Consider the following 22,108-nt stretch of genomic DNA (forward strand, 5'->3'; position numbering starts at 1 on the left):
ATGTCGAACCATCCGCCGCACTATGGCAATGCGCCACATTATCCTCCCCATCTATACCCCCAGCAACATGAGCAGCAACATCTACAACAGCCGGAGCAAAGGCCTTACTCGTACCTTCACACTCCAGTCGCTCTACAAGGGCCAACATTCTCCTCGCCTGATAACCCCCGTCACACTGCTCCCTCTGAACAGACAAACCAACAATCTCATTCACAACCCAACCAGCCGGGTAACCACCGTCCGTTTTCGTATGTGTCGCCCGATGCCGATAAGATAGTGGATGAACCATTATCGACGGTTTCGAATAACAGGAACGATGCCGATTATGTGAATAACCTCTACACTCACGTATCTCCACCTCCACTTTCTGAACACCCTGCCCAATTCGCCCCATTTGCCGATAGTACCACTCCACCCCCAAACCCAAGCCAGATACACCAAGCCCAAGAGCAAGAATACCTTCAACAACAGCAGCCACGGCAACAGGGAGAACAATACCAGAGAGAACAAGAGTACCAACACCAGCAACATTTCCTACAACAGCATCAACAGCTACAACAGCAACACCATGGAGTAGTCCCTCATTCCCCTATGGCAATTCCTAAGTCTCCCGGCCCATTGCCGGTAAAGCAAAATCCGGAAGCAGAAACTCGGGAGCGACAAGCAGAGGAGACCACAATTGCCCCTGACAGCAACCCTTTAGCACCGCAGTCACCCGCCCCAACTTATGCCTCACATTCAGGGCATCAGAGGATGAATGGCAGAAGTATATCGGCCGTTCCAGACATACAATGCCATACCCCCGGCCAAGCCTTCCACCCCCAACAAAGCGTCAAGGGTGGAAGCTGGTCAACTGGACTTTGCGAATGCTCAGATATAGGTGTCTGTTGCTTAGGTCTGTGGTGCCCATGCATTCTATATGGACGAACGCAGCACCGCCTTTCAAGAAAATCAAAACGGCAGGACCCGACTAATATGCTTGGATATGAGTCCTGCAATGCGTCATGCACTGTCATGGCTCTATTATGTGGATGCCAATGTAGGTTACTCCTCCTCTTGCACCCCCGTTCGCTGTAGGTATATGGTCTAACGTAAATAGGGCTACTGGCAACCATACAGCATACACGGATAAGACGGGCATATGGTATCCCTGGCGGAATCATGTCCGACTGTGTCCGAGCTTCGTGCTGTACTTGTTGCACTCTCATACAAGACGAGCGAGAAATCAAAACCCGTGAGGAATCTTCTCGCACTGGCGGCAACACTGTCAGCGCACCTTACGTCGCTCCCGGGCAGATGACATTCAGCCCACCCCCACGATAAAAGTTAATAATGTTTCATATGATTCCCTCCCTATCCCAGCCCTTTATATACCCCTTTTTTACTTTCTTTTTTTCCCCGTTTCCTTTCCTTCGTTCAACAGAGTGGTGATACTCTTGAGCATACACACACATATATATACCTATTTTTACTATGTACAGTAATGTTTTGTGTGGGCCGTTTAGCCAGGCCCAACTTACGCGTCTCGGGCGCCTCAACAGAGTACTGCTTACTCCATGGCTAGCGCGCGCCGTAGCCTCCAGAATAATAGTTATAAACAAACAGCCTCCCTTGGGCCCCTTTTCGTCTCGTCTGCGTCGCTTCACCAAAAATAGGCTCGTCTTGGCATAAAAATCTTAATAGATAAATGACTAAGCAGATCCACTTTGCACGTGCTTCTTTAAACTTGGCTTTTATTGGCGTTGCTTGGCCAATCAGAGAAAGCGGCGGGCGACGAGGCCGAAAAGGGAAGCCAACAACCTTAGAAGACTCGCTCCGGCCTTCACGCAGCAGCGGCGGCGAGACAAACCGACCAGAAAGACGATCACGACGGCCGCTGTCGGGCTCTGCACTTCTCGCTATCGCACCCGCTGATCTCCTGGAGCAGACGACGCCCCTGTACCGGCGCACGACCGACCGACGGAGCGACCGCTAACGGTTTTCACCTCGAACAGTTTGACCCCTTCGACTCGCTGCTGACCGGCGAGGTTCCGCTCAACCTCTTCGCCCCGGCCCTTTGCGTGTTTCACGGCTGTCATGTTGGGAGGAACAACCGTTGTTTGAATGGCAGCCTTCACGAATAGCTCTTCGGATAGCCCAGGTACCCGGGCACCATGCCTTTGAATTATGGCTGGCAGACCCAGCAAGGGAAGTTCAACGGCTCAAGGCACCCATGTAGCTCGTTGACCCTGGGGAAAGGAGGTAAGATATACCCTCTATCTCGTTTCATATCATGCCATGGTGAAGTGGAGCGGCACACACACGCGTTCCTCTAGACAGCGAGGAGAGGACACATCAGTACTAATCCGGGGTTGTCTCTCTTTGATAAAAAATTCTAGGCACTCTTGTCTTCAATGATACATTTTCCGTCGTTCTGAGTCAAGATGCCGTCTTTGAGCCGTCCTGTACCACCGTCATCGAACCAGAAACATACGACCCGTCAACGATCGTGGATGTCCGCGAGCATTTCTACGCCTCGACCTCACCGCAGATGTATGCTATTGCAACCGCGACGGTGCTAGCATACGTCCTCTCCATCATACTTTTCATCACTCCCCGTACTTTTTTTATAGGAGGCCGTGGAGGAGGCTTCCTCGGTCGGCATGGCATGATCAGTGGGTCGTATGGCAGTAGTTCAGTTATCGGTGTAGGTGGGAGGCCATGGCTGCAGAAGATAGCAGCATTGACAGTTGCAATATCACTTACGATTGCTACCGCGGACTCATTTGCGGTTGCGAAAAAACAGTATGAAATGGGATACATGGACTCCACAGCTCTCACAAATGAGGTTGTCAACGGTCTTGAATTGCGCATTATACGTGTTATATCAAGCACGTTTCTCTGGCTCGCGCAGGTCCAGACATTAATCCGGCTGTTCCCACGACACAAAGAAAAAGTCGTCATCAAATGGGTGGGATTTGCACTTATTGTGCTTGACACCATTTTCAGCATCCTTAACAACTTTGTACATCCGGGGACCACAATAGTCCATCCCGGAAAACTTCGGGATGCGGTCCCTGCTCTCAACTATCTATTCGAATTGGCCCTTAGCATGCTCTATGCAGCTTGGGTCGTTTTCTACTCACTCTCCAAGCATAGGTTTGCTTTCTTTCATCCCAAGATGCAGAATATCTGCCTGGTTGCATTGTTGTCTTTGCTTGCACTTTTGATACCCGTTGCTTTCTTTATTTTGGACGTTTCCCAGCCTAATATTGCTGGCTGGGGTGAATACATTCGCTGGGTAGGTGCTGCAGCAGCGAGCGTGGTGGTTTGGGAATGGGTTGAAAGAATTGAGGCGCTGGAGCGTGAAGAACGGAAGGATGGTATCTTGGGCCGCGAGGTTTTTGATGGAGATGAAATGCTTGACGTAACTCCATCAGAAGTGGCTGGATCATCTCGTCGTGGTGGAAATGATGGAGGCTTTAGACGCGGTCCAGCCTGGGGGCGCCTAGGAATACTATCACACAACCCATTTCGGCCGCGAAATAGACAGCGGCCCCGGTCTCCTCATATTCATGAACGAAAACGACGCAAGACAGAAATTACCCCTTCAGATATCGAGGCATCTCAGGTTGTTGAGACGGCTCCGCCTCCAGCTGTGGCCAGCCCAGTTAGCCGGGAGAACTCAACTAGCGCTACAAGCACGCTCTATTGCGTCCGATACCACTCCGTGGGCACACCGTTAGCGTCTAATTCTGATCTAACACGGACAGGACAAGTTGAAAGGAGGGGCTCCGCAGATTTAACCAAACAGAGCACACTTCCAATGGGTCAGAGTGACTTAATTACCCCAGTTCCTTCCCGGAAAATAGGCATAGGCTGGCTTAACGCTGTCAATCCTTTTAAACGAAGACGTGGATCGCCACCACAGGAGGTTGCAACAGCACAAGCAGAAGAAGGAATGGCTGCCACTGCTACTTTAGCTACAGGCCTCTCCGAAGAGCGTGAGAGTCGATGGAAATTCCCCCCAGCACTGAGCATGGTAGCATCACATCTTCACCGGGACTGGATAGGCTCGTCTGAGAAGCGTGATACGGAGCCTCCAATTCTCCCTGTCACCGTTATACCGGCAAAGAGCAAGCGGGAACGAGCGCAAACAAACCCGAGGGAAGATTCCACCACCCCTAATTCACGCTTCAGATGGGGTGACTCGCCCGGCGAACGGAAAGGGATAGAAACGCCGCTACCTGTCATGGTGATACCAGCCCGGTCACGATCAGCCATTACGTGGTCGACTCCAGGTCTGGACGAGCCTGGCCGTCCCTTTTTTAGCAGCCCAACAAACTCAAGTCCTAATCCGCACGCTCTTACCGACCAAGGGTCACCGTCTTCGATGATTTCATCTCCGCCACAGGGTGCGAATTCACGGGACCCGGAGAAAAATGCCACCCACTCGGATCCAAGGCATGTCCAACACATAATGTTTGAAGAAGATGAGGAAGATGAACAGGACGTTATATCAGATTCTCCACGATGTCAAGATGACCGGGAGCAACATGACCATTCTGAAACGACTGAAAGCACATCCAGCTCTCATTCAAGCCAGCAACCGCCGGAGCCGCCCGATTCCCGGTCACATACCGGAGCAGCGGCGTCAACAACACGGCAACACTCATCATCAGACCTCGACATCAGATAGGATGTCGACTTACTTGAAACATATAACCTGTTCATTTTAGCGCGGAGTAATTTCTGGATATCTATGTTACCATTCCTTTTTATCTTGCTGTTTTCCCCTTCGTTTTTCTCCTTCGTCTTTTTTGGGATGCGTTCAAAAGAGAAAACTTGACGGCCTATCTTCATTATGACCACCTTCGTGTACATTCATTCCTACGTTCGTTCTCTCCTACAGTAATCTCTAGATGCAGGACCCTCACCAATCCATGCAAATATCAACTAAATCGAGTCCCCAGAAGCTTGCACATGCCAGTAACTAGCGACGTTCTTCTTTGCAGAACGGCTGCAGCGATGCGGCGCCTCGTTTATGCCCAGAAAAACCCACGTTATCCTTAACTAGTATAATCATATAGCCTTGCATAAAACGCATGCAAGGAAAAGCATATCCGAATGAACGTTCGCTGACGTTAGCCAAACCTCGAAAGCTTCAACACCTTTTCCGGCTGCGCTTCAAAAACCGTCGACTCAACGCCGGCATTTATTAGAAATGATAAATCACCTTCAATGAACACCCCGATCGATGTCGAATGTCAATCCCCACATGTTTGGTGCTGGCGTCAGCCATGAGCTGCCCGTGAGGGGCCCCGGGCTGATGAGGCTGCCGTTAAATCTAATCGCGTTGATAGTATCTAACGTATGTACCCCCCCATGGCCGTGTGAAGGGAAGGATGGGGAGTTGAAGGGCCTATTTCGCATATATTTAGCTATTCTCTAGTTCAGATCTGTCGGCTAATGTTATCTCTCCTAGCTTGACGATGTTGGTGACCTCGCGCGGCTCTGCCGCACCTGTCGTGTGCTGAATTATATGGCCCTCCCACAGCTTTACAAAAACCTCACCCTTACCTCCTACGGCCAGATACGATATAATGAGGATGACCTGCCCGAGGGCTACGGAAGTGCAAGCCCATTTTCAATGGGACTGAATGCACTGGTCACCCGTAATGTAGCGCCACTTGTTCGATCAATTACACTGCGCGGCGAATGGCGAGAAGACGGGTTGGAAGAACATGCTCGAGTTGGAAGAGTCCCGGACTCGTCAATGATGTTGAATATCTGTGTTCGAGCTGCTATTGACAAAATGGTTGGGTTAGAGAGCTTCAGGTATGCTGTTGTCATTGCTATACACAACAACTTATGTTTTCCACGCTTGAGTACGCCCGCTACACATTTTGAAAAATACATTTAGCTAATAGCTTTCACGCATTGCACAGTTGGGAAATAAGTAATACCAAAGCACTGGAGACTGTATGTCAGGGACTTGCGCAGCTTCAGAACCTTCAGTCCTTGACTCTTCGGTTCCCGTCGAGTCGACATCCTAGACCTACGACTATCATTCCTCCCATGCCAAACCTACGCGTCCTCAAGGTCACAGACATAGATCCTCTTTGTTACCCAGATGATATTTCTCTACTACTGTTTGGCAGCAAAAAGCTGTGTGATCTAAGAATGCACTGGTCTCCTCGAATGCGGGAATCCCAGGAGCCGAGCGTGGCTCTCTCTGATTACTTCCGAAGGTGTATTTCGGCGAAGTCACCCTTACGACTGAAAAAGATAGCATTTCAAAACTTCTTTGCGCTTCATCCAGGGGAATCAGGACCCGGAGTGACCCATAGTTCCCTTGAAGAGATTACGATGCTCACCAATTCCAGTGAGAACGCTGCCATGACCTTTGTCGAGGCTAGTTGGCCGGCACCAGGGCCCCGGGAAGAAATGTCGATGCTAAAGACATTTCGAGTTGATCGTGTAGAGAAACGAGGCATAGATTTCTTACACCAGCTTAGCCCCCTTGAAAATTTATACTTTGTCAACCCTTTGCGAGAACCAATAGACTATGTCAACAATTCAAGGCCGGGCGTCTCATACCAACCATCCCCTTCTACAACTAATCCAAGTGGTGGTAACCAATCTATGGCCTCCGAATACCAGCAGAACCACCCAACACCACCTGGACCTGGTATACAACCATCAACGTCACGAGCATCTCTAAGAGAAATGCAAGTTTCTACGATTATTTCAGTTCATGGTGCTACACTAAAACGACTACTACTTCCTGCACGCATGAATATGCCAGTACCACTGGTTGTCAAGCTGGTTCATGCTTGCCCGAACCTAGAGCAGCTTGCAATAGCTGTTGATGGGAATAGCCTTGAAGTAATGGGGATTGTACTCCCATTCTTGAAGAAACTTGAAGCGCTCCGGATTCTCATACCAACACTGCAGGATAATGACCTAAGGAGTACAACACCTACAGGGAACGTTCGCACATGTGGACGAGGGCAACCTGGAATTAACAGCAATATAATCAACCGCTCCCATAAGTCAAACCGTTTTCCGCGGCCCGACCTATCGCTTCTTCCTCCATCTGATTCACGGGATCTTGCAAGGCTGGTTGACATTGATGACTCTTTCCATATACAAATCCTTTCGCTGCATCTCGCTGAGCCAATTTACAACAATATCAAGATAGTCGGTATAGGCTGGAAGGCCTGGCAAATCGGCGGATTATACAAAGGATCGGCTCCAACGCGTAGTAAAACTCCACCAGCTTCTGGTGATATATCAAACGGCAATGGAACAATAGCAGATGCCCCGGTTGGCGTGTCTAATTCGAACACAAATGGCCATATACCTTCAAATCTGATGAATACCCCCTTAATGAGGCCAGAAAGTTATGGACCTGATAGTTCCAACTTACCAGCCTGGTCAACACAACAGCCACAGTCTATAAGCTCTCCGCCGGAAAACCGAAATCCGCTAGGCAAGCGGAAATATAATAGCCAACAGAACTCATCGGCTCCCCTTCCACCCCCTGGTGGAGAAGCGTATACCCCAATAATGGAACCCATAGCGAAAAAGCAGCAACAAAATCGCCCTTCAGCGGGTTCAAATATAAGCTCTGGACACTCCAATGTCCCCGAGAATACTACTAATGGGAATGAGAAGTCCGCCTTCCCTTCTCTATCTTTCTTAGATGAGCAAGTATTTGCCCAGATACCCGAAAACCTGCGGCAGAGCCTGAATGACTGCTTCACGCAAGTGAGGGGCAATGCAGACCAACCTTTTGTGTGGAAAAGACACGTCAAACGTGTGGGTTGGGATGTCTTGAAACATTGGGAGATATGGGGACTTGATGTTCAGGAAATTTGAAGTAATAATCTGGCTTGTTATACCTCCTCGCCTTGTGACTTATGTCACTGCTGTTATTGTCTATATGTCTTGTTCTATACCCCCCAAAATATTTTGAATTTTTATTAGTGCGGAAACCAAGAGTTATGGATAGACGCTGCATGTACTTGTAAGAAATTACTTTGTGTTTTGGTTAATTTCAAAATACCTCAAACTTTTTTTGCCTGAAGTCATATTCCTTGATTCTGGGGCTAGTATGGAGTACCTGATACGTTACTGCTGCAAGGGGGAGATGGGAAGTTGAAGGGAGATAGGATGCTAGGCAGGGTCACATACAGCTCGCTTCATAAAGCACAGTCAGGGAAGGAAGCCAAAGTAAAAAAAAAAAAAAAAAAAAAAAAAAACAATTTGATATACAGTTTAACATTCATCACATATATATATGACTAAAAAAAACTATAGACAAACCCTCATCTGGAAAGGCATTCCAAAAGGGCGAGGTTATCACTTGATATCAGCTTGCATATAAAACAGCCGTAAGGAACGGGACGCAAGGGGACAGAAGGCCAACTCATATAGACTGATGGTAAAAGGGGCAGACACGACAATATATACAGGCAGACATATAGACATAAATCGAACAGGGAGCCTCCAAGCGGCGGAGAGGCTAAGAAGATCAAGGACCAAAAACCCCGGGTCTACCATTCCCCGGGCCATCCACCTGATGAGAAGAGGTGGAAATAATATAAAAAGAAATCTGTCGTGCTAACCAATCCTTGAAGTAAACATCTAGGAGGGTAAGAATGAGAAAATAGACAGCAAGGGAAATCGTTACAGGAAATGAGACGTCATCCCACCGCCATTTGTAGCAACGGCAGCAACAGGGGCCTGTCCATTGGTGCTAGTACCGTTTACACTGTTGTCGCCAGTATATTGCTCTTTGAGCAGGACTTCCAACATGTCGAATTCACCCACCATTGGGCCAGTACCTCCGAGGCCTTGGTCAACTCCTGCAGTAGAGCTGTTGAAGAACTGATCGAGTGGGAGGGCAAACCAGTCCGACATGCTGTTTGAGTTTGCTTGTGTGTTATTGCCGCTTGGAGCGCTTGTGTTGATAGCTGAGGGTGCAACGGTGGAAGAGGATTCATCCATTTCCATCTTGGGTGAGGTTGAGCTAGGATCATAGTAGTTGTAGTACACGGAAGGAGGAGGAGGCATGAAAGAGACGTTGATGTTGGAGGAGTTGATGGGCTGGACGGGGATGTTGGCTAGGGGGTCATGATGAGACGTCGGGGGGGCAGAGGTGGGGTGGTGGTTGTCGAATGAAAAGCCAGAGGTGCTCGGGGTTCCGTTGGTATGGTTTTGCTGCCAACGGTAGTCATTGTGCTCATTGGACTGATGTTGCTGTTGATCTCGAGATTCCTGCTCAGATGTTGGTACAGGGGACTGATGCCTGCTGGCGGACTCGCCTACACGATCGAAGGGAGCAAACCGCAGGAATCGATTTCGAATATTTGAAGTGAGCAACTGGAGGAGATCGGCTATCGTAACACTGAGGTGGACATCATCCACGACGCAGGTTCGAAGACACTCGATAGTTCGATCCTGTAACTCAAGGGATACTCTAACATCATCCTCTTTGGCACCAAGGGTGAAGGTCTAAAATGTTGTTAGCATTTCAAGAATTTCAAATAGTTACGTGATGTTGCATTAACTAACCTTTAGAATAAAGATCATTCCAGAGAGTATTCTAAAATATGTCCTGACAGGTGCATGCTTTAGAATATCCCCTGGAACAAACCCTTCGAGCACAATCTGTAAAATCCGGCGAGAAGCATCGACAACTTCCTGGATATATGGTTCATTGACTTCATACTGCTCCAGAAGAACCTGGAGGGGAACAGTTCCAGCGCCAGGGCCAGTCCCATTGGTGGTTCCGTTCGTCGTTCCGTTAGCATGGTTCTGGTTGGTGTGTGAACCAGCATCATTCATTGTAGTCCATCGTTCAACGACGGCTTGGAGAGCTAAACAATTGACATATAGTCCTAACGGTATGGTCAGTAGTCATTTACAAGAAACACGATGAAGGTGATGCTACTTACGGGTATATTCGTATTCAATCGTTAAAACATTTCGCATTTGAGGTGGTACTGTAGGAGTTAGTTAGTCATGCCATCCCATATAGGGTTTGCAGGAGATTATAGTGTGTGTGTACCTGAAAGTTTGTCGAGTTTTGCCTTAAAGTCTCTTAGAGAAGGGGTAAACTCATCGATCCGGTCTCGGTACTGGCCACTCTTGATCAAGTTGGTGGTCAGTTCCTTGGACAGGAAAAGAACCTGGTTGCTGTTATACATGATCTTGGAAATATCCATCCAGCAATCTTGCATCATATCAATCATGTAATCCTCATGGAAGTTGGGCGACTGCATGTCCTCTGCACGCAGAGGTTCAGTGTTCTGGTTCCATTGTGGGAGGGGAAGCATGGATGGGATCCCCAAGCGGCCACTGCTTTGCGAGACGTAGACAAGGATCAGTCGGCGTAGGCGGCGTTTCCTGGCCATCTCACAGGATGATTCGGTAGATGCTCGGAGGTCATTTTTCTGGTCGAAGATGCCGAGCTCAAAGGCAAGAGCCTGGGCAGTGCTTAAGAGCATCCACGACATCCGATCAGAGCGCCATACAGGCTCAAGCCACTTGTAGAATGCAAGGCGGCCTTCGCCTGGTCCACCTTGACCCTTGCCTGGATGATCATGGAAATGGTCGTCACCCTCTCCATCAAAATAATTGAGCTGCTGTGGGTCAACATCGAGCAGAGTGTTTTCGTCGTCACCTGGTGGGAAGTGAAGGGCGCGCGGATGCCAGTCTGTGAGCAACAGCAAGGCTTCGACGGTTCCAATAGACCTCAGTTGGCCACCACCCCGTTGCCCCTGTCCAGCGGATAGTGGGTTCGAGGCATCAAACTGCCTAGGTGCTGAGGCACCACCGCAGTCACCAAACTTCTCTTGACCCCAGAAGAGACGCTCAATCATACCTCTAAGATATGACCACAACTTTTCATGGATGGAGTACGCTCGTGAGTTAGCACCGTTGCCAGAGAGTTTCATATGTCGAGAGGCAATGGTGAGCATTGTGACAGTCAACACTGGCTCTTCCGTTAAAAGAGTAAGATGTGTAGATGGTGAGCTATAATTTTTCAAGACAATAGGGGTTAATGGCGCAAGGTGTTCATAGTAGCTAGAAACGAATGTTGTTAGCAGTGTTTCCATGTCGACAGTAACGTATGCAAAAACTTACTACTCGATATAGGACATTGCTTCATCCACACTAAACCAGCCAGCGCGAATGAATCGTAGTCTTGACCAAGCCCTGCGAGCCTTGCTGTAGTCGAGATCCTGGGTTGCCCTGGGAGGACTTAGGCCAGCGTCTGTGCCTTCTACAAGAACCTCGACGCTAGGAGAGCCACCCTTGTTCTGGCTATACCAGCTCATTCCAGCACCCTGTTGGGTTGTTGAGTTTGACCTGCTAGCTCTACCTGGTGTGCCATTCTGCTGGCCTGGGGAGACAGATGCGAATGTCGAAGTAGAGGACTGTCGTCCATTGTACTGATATTCCATCTGCTGACGATTTAGGTCTTCTGTCCTGCCGGCAGCCTCGGAGAGAAGATGCAGGGCATCATGGGTATTGCTAATTGCAGGAGAGAGCAACTCTGCTGCGGTTTTGTTCATCATATGCTGGCCGCTCTCGAGGACATGGGGTGGCAAAGTTGGCCGCACAGCACCAGAAAAGCTCGCGCGGTGAGCATGGTACTGGTCCATGGGGATAGATGTAGGAGCAGGAACGGAGATACCGGTGGGCGGAATGCAGATACGGTGAGGAGGAGCAGTAGCATTGGACCATTTGCGCTGCGCAGCAGAGCCATTAGGTCGAGGGTCGTTTTCGAAGGGAGGTAGGCTGCCCCGTGGATGCGAAGTCACCCCGTTGGGAATGGGGCTCGAGATGCTATCGCTATCCATGCTGGGGGAGACAGATCCATCGGCCACCATCATGCGCTTGTCCCGGCGCAAGACGCTGGCTCCCTTGTCTTCCGACTCCTCTGAGATTTTGCGCTTGCGTCTGGTGGCAGAGAACTCGCATCTCTTGCTCTCGCGGCGGCACCTCACGCATGGAGGTGGTCTCGGATTATCAACACCTGCATCAAGTCAGCAATCTACTCCATTCAAGCGGTTTTATTTTTATTTTATTTTATTATTTTATTTGCATGGGGGTTTCCAAGGGCACATTAAAGACATACTCCCCAAATCGCACTTCACTTTCCGTTTCCTGCATGGATCACACGCCTGGTAGCCACGTCTATGCTGAGCCGGAGGAGAAATAGAGCGTCTGGGAGAAAACCTGGCATTTAGGTCCTGCGGCTGCTGTGGTGGCTGCGGTTGCGGTTGCGGTTGTGGTTGCTGCTGCGGCTGCGGCTGTTGCGGAGCTGGATTGTGAGCGACAGGCGAGGAATTCGGGACAGACGACGGCACTGCAGCCATTGGCGCCGGTCTACCGGCCATTCTGATGTCTTCCATAGCGCTTTGCGCCCTCTCTTTGTCGCGAGACGGTGCTACCTGTCCTGTGCCTCCTGGGGATATCGATATCGTCCTGGAACGCACCCAATTGGCAGCCACCGTCGTCACAGCGGCGATCCAAGGTGTTCCTGCAGCTCAGACGGGACGTCCTCCTGCTCAGCAGCGCCTCTTCAGATGCTCTCCGGCTGCGTCTACTGCTTCCGCTTCGCCTTCAGCTTGCTTTCTCTCGCTCGGGCACGCAAAGAGACACGCCTGAGAGGAAGAAGTTGAAGTTGAAGTTGAAGTTGAGGAAAAGGCGGAGAGAAGAAGAAAAGTGCGGGCGGGCGGCAGAAAAAAAAAAAAAAAAAAAATGGTGGAAAAAGATGAAGATATAAAAACGAGGCAAAAGCAAAGAGCCACAACGAGGTCGAGAGGGAGAAGCAGACGGCGGAGCAGGCAGAAGGGGACTAAACAACTCCACCAGGGCTAAGTGTCCAACCCCAGAAGAGACTTATGCAGATATTCTTATAGATGTATAGCCTCTATCTGGACAGACAGCGGTGGAGGCCCAAGGGGGGGGACGGGGGAAACCCCGAGATGCCCCCCCGGGTCTCTATATATACAACAGACAGCACATCAAGCATTATTATGACCACTGGTAGAGGCAGAGTGCATAGACTGACATCCACACGGTATTTGACCCTTGGAGGGGAGAAGAGCGTTGCTGCTTATCGCCAACATCCATGCCCGCAACGTTTCTTAAGACATTTGATTAACTTCATGCCATTATTATTAGAGTTAGTTACTCTGAGAGACGAAGGACCAGCAAGCTGCTTGCTCCATCCTGGCGGCTATCAAATTATGGATATAGCAATCAGAAAGGGGGGAGGGGGCCTTGTTTTGGGGGGGGTCTTCCTCTCTTGCTGTTTGTTCTTCAGCATTGATCCCAGCCTATAATGACCCCGTATGCGCTCAGTCAGTCGAGCTCGCCAACATCAAGAGCGATCTGACCGAGTACGGAGTGCCATAAACCACATATGTTGCGTTCGAGACGCATAACTTCACGCTCACGGCTGGATATTTCCCCCGTTCGCCCGCCAGACCGTCCTTTGTTGAGCTACAATTTCGTCCCTCCAGCTACTGGCTCGCTGGCCCGTCTTCCTGCCTCCTCCTCCTCTTCCTCCTCCCCTGGCGGGATGTGAGTTACTGTTGCGTAATAGATGCAGGGGATACCACACCAGCTCAACAACTTTAAACGAGGAGAAAAATGTCAACTCGCACCTTTTTTCTAGAAAAAAAAAAGGAAGAAGACAGGCGAAAAATTTGTTTAGACTTCCTCCTCTCCACAAATCGGTGGGTTTGCCCGGACTCTCTGCCTGCTGAATGGCCCGCCGTTGAAGGCTAATGTACGATCCTGATGCACGCCCAGAAAAACTACGACTGCGTGATGACCTTTTTCCTGCGTTTCTGGGTGGAGAAGATGGTACATCCGTCAAAACCATGGCATATTACAAGGAACCCCTTCTTGACCTGATTTCACACGCATAACTATTCATGATTCGTGTTAGCGTTAAGGTCGGACGCTTGAATAGACTGTCTGACATTAGCTCGAATACTAGCCTGGCTACAGCTTTTTTTTCACATTTTCAGGCTCGCCCTAACAACTATCCTCCGCGGTAGTTAGGGGGGAAATTAAACTCGAAAAACGGGTGCATCATCTGGGGTAGGCCTTCGCGCCCCCCAACCAATTGATGTCAAGCATTTCCTGTGACGTGAATCTTGCAGATTCGCACTAAGGACGGCTTTGGTAAAACACCCGGATCCATCTCGAGTCTCCATTTGATGGAGAACACGAGGCCGCCGTTACCTCAATGAAAAGAAAACTATACACAGAGAAAGGGAGCAGATGCCTGCTAGGGGTGAGGGGAAAAGCGGGAGACAATCATATTATTCTAGCGCCCCATATTAGCGCCCCATCTGAATATGGAGTCCATCGATCGACTTCGACACCAGCTCATTAACAAGTATTTTTGTTCCCTTCGACCAGCGAGTCAAGCTCTGCTCGAATCGCTTAACTCCTTACAGCGTAGCATTACGGGATGGAGTATAAGTACGTGCATATCAGGTGGACTGGCGATAGGCTTTTTTGCCTTCTCGTTTCCCAACTGAACTCGAGGACTTTGGCGGGATTGGGAACCATGGTCTTCGGGTTCCAGTTCGAATTCGAGTCTCAGGCCGCTGCCTAAGAAACATGTATCAACACCACGCCTGAGGAACGAGGGAGGAGCGGGAACGAGCTGGTGGGACACAAAATCGGCTCGCCGACAATTTACGGTTCATCTCTTGAATGAACCCTTGGTTCCCTCGTAACTGGCTGCCCCTTGATGGCTCTTTCAATACAAGGCCTGTCCCTGTCCGCGCTTTGACATAAGCAAGAAAAAAAAAGGAAAGGAATCGAAAGAAAGAAGGAAAATGGAAGAAAAAGAAAAGGAATGATCAGACTGACCCTGCTATGCTTCCATCATATAGCCTGCTTGGCCGCAGGAATTATCTGCTAACCTGGATTCGCCCGTTACAATCTCCTTCTCCTTTCGGTTCAAAGTCCGGGGAAATTGATACCTCTTCCCTGCCCCCAGGGGCTAATCGGCTCCGAATTTCCTGACAGATATCGGCATCGTCCCTCCACAGACAGCATATCGACTCGCCTTCATTGGTAGATCATGCACCTTCGATCCCGAAATCTGACCATTATTTTTCCCGGATACCGCATTTTATAGTAGTAGGTACCCATCTACGGAGCATCCTCCGCATCTTCATTCACCCTCCAGAAACCCAAACAAGTTATCAAAACCCTGTATGAATCGTGTTCGCCCTAGCCTCTCTTACTCTAGTTGGATAAACGAACGAGTAAGAGTAAAAGAGAAAACGAGATGCTTCCAACCCAAATGCTCAAGAAAAACGTAGGAGAAAAGGAAGCAAAAAGCAAATTCCAGAACGAAACACCAGTGCTCCTCAAGTCTAGTCGAATCAAACGAGCATACGAAGCACTAACCCTCCTCCTGAACGCCTCTGAAAGAGGAGCTCCTACGGAGTACTTCCAATCCAATCCAAGTTTGCGGAGGGCGCACTGAACACGTTCAACGGTGAGATCAACCCACGAATCTCCCCGTGGCCTACAAACCACATCCAGGGGACCATGCCGATATTCACGTCCTGATCTGTGTCTATGCATAGATATGCATGGCTCTTCAAGGCGATGGTGGAGGGATGTGTGGATATACATAGAACCTCTGTACAGATACGGCCCGTTGCACGTCATGCCGATCACCACCGAAAAGCTAACTAGTCAACTAGTTAACTAATTTCAACGTGATCCCCATAATCCCGAGATCCTGATATAGAACGAGAAAAGAAAGAGCCATGTTCCATGTTCCATGTTTGATGAACATACTCTGATGCCCCGAATCAAGGGCTTGCACCAATCAAATCAAGATAATAAGATTTTTTTCGATACTCGAGCACCGAGCGGGTGTTCTGATACGTCTCTGACGTTTACAAAAAAAAAAAAAAAAAAAAAAAAAAAAAAAAAAAAAAAAAAAAAATAGATATAGTTCAAACACCTTGAGAACGCTTGCATCGACCTTATATAGACATAGGTACCACATTATGACGCCCTCCCGCGAGAACCATTCGCCCATGAGCCGCCTTCTGGAAACCTTGCGTCTTAAAAGGATGGCAATTAACCATACGTAGGTTTCAGTATGTCATGTTACCTCCATCGTTCATTACTTGCAGTATTAATCCCAAGGATAATAGAGTATTAATCAAGCGACAGAGACCCAGTCCATGAACTGCTGTCCCCAGCCACCTCATCTCTGGAAAACGAGTTCGTGAGACCTGCATAACATCCAAATTTCCACTCGTCTTCGCAATATCGGCGAGCCCGTTTGCAGTAGCGCCAGAATTTCTGGGCTGAAAAGAAGGAACTCGCCAGCTGGTTTGAAACGAGCCAAGACGATGTCAAGAGATAAGCGAGTCAGTTAAGGTCGTCGATCACACACACTGCTTCAGGAACAGCAGTATGGAGTCCATCTATCACATTAGTCGCATGTAAGTAGTCAGCCTTCAAACCCTGCCTGAGGTACATACATTCCGATAATTGCTCCTTCAGCTGGCAAGTTGAAAAAAAAGTAGTCATAAATAGACATACTCCTGCTTTCTAAGGAATGGATTGCAGATTGCAGGCATTTACCCCCGCAAAATCCCGGACTTAGCTATATACATAGCTTGTTTCTCCGGGCGCAGTGTATGTCAGTTTGGCACAGGATAAGAGAGAAAAGGTCGGTAGAAGCATGGAGGCAATGCAGCCAGGCCTTGTCCTTGGAAAATCGGAAGAAGCAAGTTTTTCAAGGGAGTAAGTATACATATACACGAACAAGGAGCATCAATCAGGTATGTGCATAGTATATCAAGATAGCCGCATTGGTGCAAAAGTAATTCAGAGAGATAATGCAATGCTCCTCCATCCAAATCCTGAAAATCGAGAGCCTGCCAGCCAATCAATAAAACCTAGACCTTGTCCCTGGAAAAGAGGAGAAAGCAACGACACATAAGGTACAAAAAAAGTCAAAGGGGCATAAAAACGAGCTAACAGCTGTGAATGCAGACGAACCGATAAAATCGTATACACTAAAATATAACATCGAGTGGAATAAAAAAAAAAAAAAAAAAAGGAAGAACTGAACTCTGGTAAATTCCCTGTTAAACGGAAGTTTGGATCCCACCTTGGTCTGCAAGCGCATGGTTGTTGCAGGTCTGTTGATGTCCCTTCCGCGCGCCCTACCTTTTTTGACTAATAAAAATATCGCTATCATCGTTCATTGCTGGAGGCGACGGGTGTGGCGACGGCTATCGACGCACCAACCTGGTCGTTATGTCCTGACCCCAGGTTTTCCTGCATGGGGCCGATGCTTGGCTGGGCAGCAGAGGCGGAGATGAAGTTGTATTTGGAAGTTGAAATCGCTGAGTGAGATGGAGGGTGGGAATGGTGAGGATGAGAAGAAAGGTAATTATTAGCTGGTGATGGGAGGAGTTTTTTCTGGCGAATTGTCATCGTCGTATCGATGCTTGACAGGCTATCACGGCTTACTTGACGAGACAAGCTGGGTGTCAATCGTCCAACGAGCAGGCCGCGAATTCCGCCTGCCTTCCTTGCCGGAAGCTCATTTGTCCCTGCAGTCAACATGTACAATAGATACTTGAGATTGGGAAGCGTGTGACGAATATCAAGGACTCTCAGGCCGAGCCGGTTCATCAAGTATTCTATATTTTTGTTAAGGAGGAACACTCCATATTCGAATCTATATTGGGTGTTTGTCGGATACAGCGGAAACGTCCGCTGGGCAAGGCCAACTGATATGGGATCCTGGATGCTCGAGGTCGAGAGGTATGGCCGGACAGGGTAGGGAAGAGGAACTGAAAGATAAAACGAGAGGAGATATACCACGTGTGATGTATATCCTAGTGCCCCCGCAACCGCTTCCTTGTCGATGTCGTCAAAGCAGGAATTTGGGAGAGCAAGGCCCCTGATAGTAAACCCAAGAGGTATATTTGGAACTGGCTCTATAGGATAAGTGGCAAGCAGGTCCTCGCAGATACGGCGGATTTGCCCCATCGAGTCCTCAGCTGTCTTCTTTAAAAGGGCTTGGCTAGATTCTTTTGCCTCTTGAGCATCAGATAGGTAAGTTAAGCTATTGTCTTGGCTGAGACGGCCCTCTTCCATAGCTTGTCTTCGTGCCTTCAAACTCTTGATCATACTGTCCTTTTGGCCAAGGGATTGGCGAAGACGGCTCTTCTCTCCGGTAACTGCACGTTTGACGGCTGCGAGTCTCTCTTGAGCCTCTGCACTCCGGCTTGAAACGTCGAGCTGCGCCTGGTTTCCTTCTAGAATGGAGTTTATCTGGGCCTCCAGGTTTTCCCTAGTGACCAAAGCGTCCTGAATACAGTCATCAAAGTTTGCCAACTTCATAAGAGCGTCGTATGATGACGTCTGTTGCTGTTCATCCCTCTGTGGCTCGCTCGTTTGTGGCTGAGTTGGCAGAGAGCGGTCAAGGGGGGGAGCATCTGTCAGGCTTGCGTATATGCCATCCGTAAAACGAAAGATGACGCAGTTCGGTGGAAATGGATGCCGAAAATTATCCAGATGTTTCCCGATGTATTGAAGTGACCTGAACTTCACCCGGAGTTCCAAAAGCAAGAAGTACTCTGGCATTTGCTTTGTACGTGCCCAGAGCTTGACAGTAGCTTCGTCCAATCGTGAGACCACGGGACCACATATATTCAGGTCAAAATGTCTGAAGCTGGGATTCATAGCATTTTCCACCAGCTCACTGATATAAACAGGCTCCGGGATCCCTTGGCAATGTAATGAGAACCAAGTGTCAGCCATCTTGCTGCTGGCAATCTGTTCCAACCGGGATTGACGGATTCCAGGACTCGCTCCGGCCCATGGTAGCGTACTCCTCCTCCGCCTCATATAAAGCTCTTCTTTGCTATCGCTCCCAGCATTGGTGGCTGTAATATTCAAGCTAGGAGGAGACCGGGATAGCTTTAGATCGGTAGTAGATCGCGAGTGCTGGACGGTCCGGTCTTCTCGCACCGCGAGGGCTGTAGCTGGAGACTGTAGAGTATAAGGAACACTCTGATCGTCTATTGTCATCCCACGTATCCTATTTGACGGAGGACCAGAAACCACGAGATTGCGGACTGCAATGCCTTGAAGGTGTCTTAGCTTGCGGTTCTATGCGAGTTTGCCCCAAATGTTAGCACTGATAGACTACAACACCAGCAAGCACAAAGCCCCGTCTAGAGATAACTGTACCGAAGCAAGAAGCCATGGGCCCTGCCGCCTACTCCCGGCAAAGCCATCGTCGCCTGGCTGCTCATCCATGATGGTCGACATGCTCGCCTAGTTGTCTGCGGCGCTGCGAACATAAGAGTACTAGGTGTTGCATCATCCTTCCCACAGAGGCCCTCAGCTTGTCCGCGGGCGCCGAATAACAAGCGAGCTCATCTGTCGCAGCCGGCAATAGCGCGCATCTCAGCAGGTAGCCATCTCTTCTTCAGTAGCCGTGCGGTAGTTGTTCTGTTGTTTGTCGTTGCGGTTGCTGGGAGTGGATTCTCTTTGGTCCAGAGTTGGCGACGTCGCTTTTTGCCCAATCAAGAAACTTTCTTTTTTTTCCTCGAAGCTCCAAAGCCCAAGAAAAAAAAAAAAACTTCAATTTCATCAACATCAAGGAACAACCAACGCAACAACAAGAACCGCCAACCGACGCTTTTCACGGCCGTAACGGACAATGCTTGACAGATCGGAGCTTTAATTGACGCCTACTTTATTTAATATCCAATTCTACCCCCCGGATCGCTCACAATGGCCTCCGCGACGACGGCCGCGGCAGCAAAGACGGTTCGTCTATTTGACCCTACAACAGCCGTTACAACGCATGCTGTGCGGTTCCCAAGGACACAAGGGAAGCAGATTCAGGGAAAAGTTCGATTTCCCAATTCCCAGGCGGCCAAAAACTTCGGGCAGCAGGAGAGCGCTAGGTTAAAGAAAGCGCTTCAACATATCACACATGGGAAGAATATCTTCGCCTACAACAACTTCCGCACAAATCAGGTGGTTTACTCACTTTCACGGTCTCTAGATGTATGAGCTTCTCCGTGACTTTCTATTTACTTCTTATTATTTTCGATACCCATAGGAGAATGTCTGCTAATGCGATCTTATTTTCGATTCAATATAGTGGCAAAATGTCCAATCACAGCTTGTATACCATGGCAAGAAAACTGTCCCTGCTGCACTGCGTAAGGACATGTGGGTGCCGTACTTCTCAGTCCATTTCCCTAATCCATCGCTTGGCCTCGAGGCATACAAACTTCTACGAGAGTTTTCTCGTCAACGACAATTCGAACCACCAGTGCAGTTAATCACAAATTCCAAGGAATCACTGGAGAGAAAGCGGCCTCAGGCGTTGGATGAAGCTAAGAAATGGGACAAAGAAATGAGCGGCCGAATTGGCCAAATAATGATGAAGAAGGACCGGGCAAAGGTATTGATGGACCAGAAAGCCACCAGTGTTGCCGATACCGCTGCCGTCTTGGCAATTCAAGCCGAACGTGAACGAAGGGAACGACAGCAGGAGGAGGAGAGAGAAGAGGAAGCATCAACAGAAGATGGAAAATCAAAGGAGAAGAAATTATCCCACAAGGCCAGGCGGCGTGTGATACGAGCTCAGAAACGACAGCAAGCACATGAAGAACTTGTTAGGCAGCGAATCGAGGCGCTTGAGAAATCCATGTCAACCAAAGGCTTCCAGGCTAAAATTGATGTGGAAGGTGAGCTGGCAGATTACAAGGTTAGGGAGGGGGAAGTCAAACTTCTCTGGGCCGATCTGCAGGATGCTCAGTATGCTCGCTCATGGCCCAGTACTGTCCATCACGGAGAGCTTGAACCGAGTCGGGAACATATCATCAGCCCTTTTCTGAAACTATACGGGAACGACCATCCGTCCTCATCCTCGGGAGAGAATCTTATCGAAGAAGATGCTTCGACCAGCGCCCCCGCTGAGGAGCCAGCCAAGAAGGGATTGAGATTTTGGAAGAGCTAGATCATTGATAGAGGATGATCTTATTGGTCATCTTTTCTACTCATTTGATTATCTGCTCGTTATTTTCTTTTGTGTGTACTTTTGGAAATACTTTTGCCTCCATTTCTGCCATTTCTGCGCTGGCAACAAAGAAAGAAACCTGGAGTACTGCTACAATCACGGCTGGGATTGCTTTCCAAGGTTTTTCTTCTTCTCCCTGTGTCATTCTACCCCTTGATATGCTATATGCTGCCACACCTATGCTTCTAGTCACTCATGTATCCCTAGGTCTTAAAATGCCATGTACAATATAAACTCATGTATAGACGTTCTTCTCCCTTGCATGGCCGCTTGTCATTTTCTTGCTATTTCCTCTGTTCTCTTTGCTAAACAATCTGCATGTTTTCCTGCTTACCTGTCTGTCTCCGGAACTGCTACCAGAATCCATGCCACGAGCATTTCGACGCCTTATACTTACTAAGTACTACATCCCCCTTGCTCGCCCTAAGCAACGCTGTCACAAAACTGCCAGGGCGGCCCAGGTTGGAGCGTCGATCTGCAGGCGGGTGCAATCTGGATTTAACAGAGCCAAGAGCCCAATATCAGACATACACGAGCCTCTAGGTTTGAAGCACAGCTGGGGTTCCAGGCCGATAGTTAATATGTCCAACTCCACTGTCGACTTTTCTTCACTTCTCACTCGTTCGAAGATATGGGGGAATATCGGCATCACCAGAAAAGAAGAAAACCGAATGGATCCTAAACTTCTTCTTCACCTTTTTCAAAAGGAAAAAAAAAAAAAAGGACCCCGAAACTGTGTATACAGTCTGATCGGGATTTGTCAGTCAGCTCAGTCTCGGCCGGCTTCGTTGGCATTGGTCGTTTCAGCCCGTGTCTGCTGCTGCATGCCAGCCAGCACGGCGAGGCGAACACGCTGTATTATTGCTTGGGAATAAACTGATATTATCACACACGGGTGCTATCTATGCAACTTGATGCAGGATGCGGGAACATCAGCATGCTTGATGTACGCACATGTGAGCAGTATCGGTTGTGGGACTGTCAGAGTGC

General features: G+C 49.0%; 6 protein-coding genes across 6 annotated transcripts; 4 read left to right on the forward strand and 2 right to left on the reverse strand.

Moving 5' to 3' along the window:
• On the forward strand, nt 1-1,323 carry ARB_03327 (DUF614 domain protein; the record flags this gene model as incomplete). The annotated part of the gene is made up of 2 exons (XM_003010580.1): nt 1-1,039; nt 1,100-1,323. 2 exons carry the CDS (start codon nt 1-3, stop codon nt 1,321-1,323), a joined length of 1,263 nt encoding a protein of 420 aa, XP_003010626.1.
• Nucleotides 1,324-2,153: 830 nt separating this feature from the next.
• Nucleotides 2,154-4,678, forward strand: ARB_03328 (uncharacterized protein; the record flags this gene model as incomplete). Its single annotated transcript, XM_003010581.1, has 2 exons — nt 2,154-2,241; nt 2,379-4,678. 2 exons carry the CDS (start codon nt 2,154-2,156, stop codon nt 4,676-4,678), a joined length of 2,388 nt encoding a protein of 795 aa, XP_003010627.1.
• An 843-nt stretch (nt 4,679-5,521) lies between these two features.
• On the forward strand, nt 5,522-7,863 carry ARB_03329 (uncharacterized protein; the record flags this gene model as incomplete). Its single annotated transcript, XM_003010582.1, has 2 exons — nt 5,522-5,817; nt 5,928-7,863. The coding sequence occupies 2 exons, from the start codon at nt 5,522-5,524 to the stop codon at nt 7,861-7,863; spliced, it is 2,232 nt and encodes a 743-aa protein (XP_003010628.1).
• An 810-nt stretch (nt 7,864-8,673) lies between these two features.
• Nucleotides 8,674-12,395, reverse strand: ARB_03330 (C6 transcription factor Aro80, putative; the record flags this gene model as incomplete). The annotated part of the gene is made up of 5 exons (XM_003010583.1): nt 8,674-9,501; nt 9,562-9,866; nt 10,058-11,076; nt 11,137-12,031; nt 12,134-12,395. The coding sequence occupies 5 exons, from the start codon at nt 12,393-12,395 to the stop codon at nt 8,674-8,676; spliced, it is 3,309 nt and encodes a 1,102-aa protein (XP_003010629.1).
• A 4,864-nt stretch (nt 12,396-17,259) lies between these two features.
• On the reverse strand, nt 17,260-19,107 carry ARB_03331 (uncharacterized protein; the record flags this gene model as incomplete). Its single annotated transcript, XM_003010584.1, has 1 exon — nt 17,260-19,107. One exon carries the CDS (start codon nt 19,105-19,107, stop codon nt 17,260-17,262), a length of 1,848 nt encoding a protein of 615 aa, XP_003010630.1.
• Nucleotides 19,108-19,818: 711 nt separating this feature from the next.
• On the forward strand, nt 19,819-21,058 carry ARB_03332 (uncharacterized protein; the record flags this gene model as incomplete). Its single annotated transcript, XM_003010585.1, has 2 exons — nt 19,819-20,097; nt 20,195-21,058. The coding sequence occupies 2 exons, from the start codon at nt 19,819-19,821 to the stop codon at nt 21,056-21,058; spliced, it is 1,143 nt and encodes a 380-aa protein (XP_003010631.1).
• Between the last annotated feature and the right edge of the window lie 1,050 nt (nt 21,059-22,108).

This window comes from Trichophyton benhamiae, assembly GCF_000151125.1.
Source record: "Trichophyton benhamiae CBS 112371 chromosome Unknown contix01456_5.r1.exp, whole genome shotgun sequence".
NCBI lineage: Eukaryota > Fungi > Ascomycota > Eurotiomycetes > Onygenales > Arthrodermataceae > Trichophyton > Trichophyton benhamiae.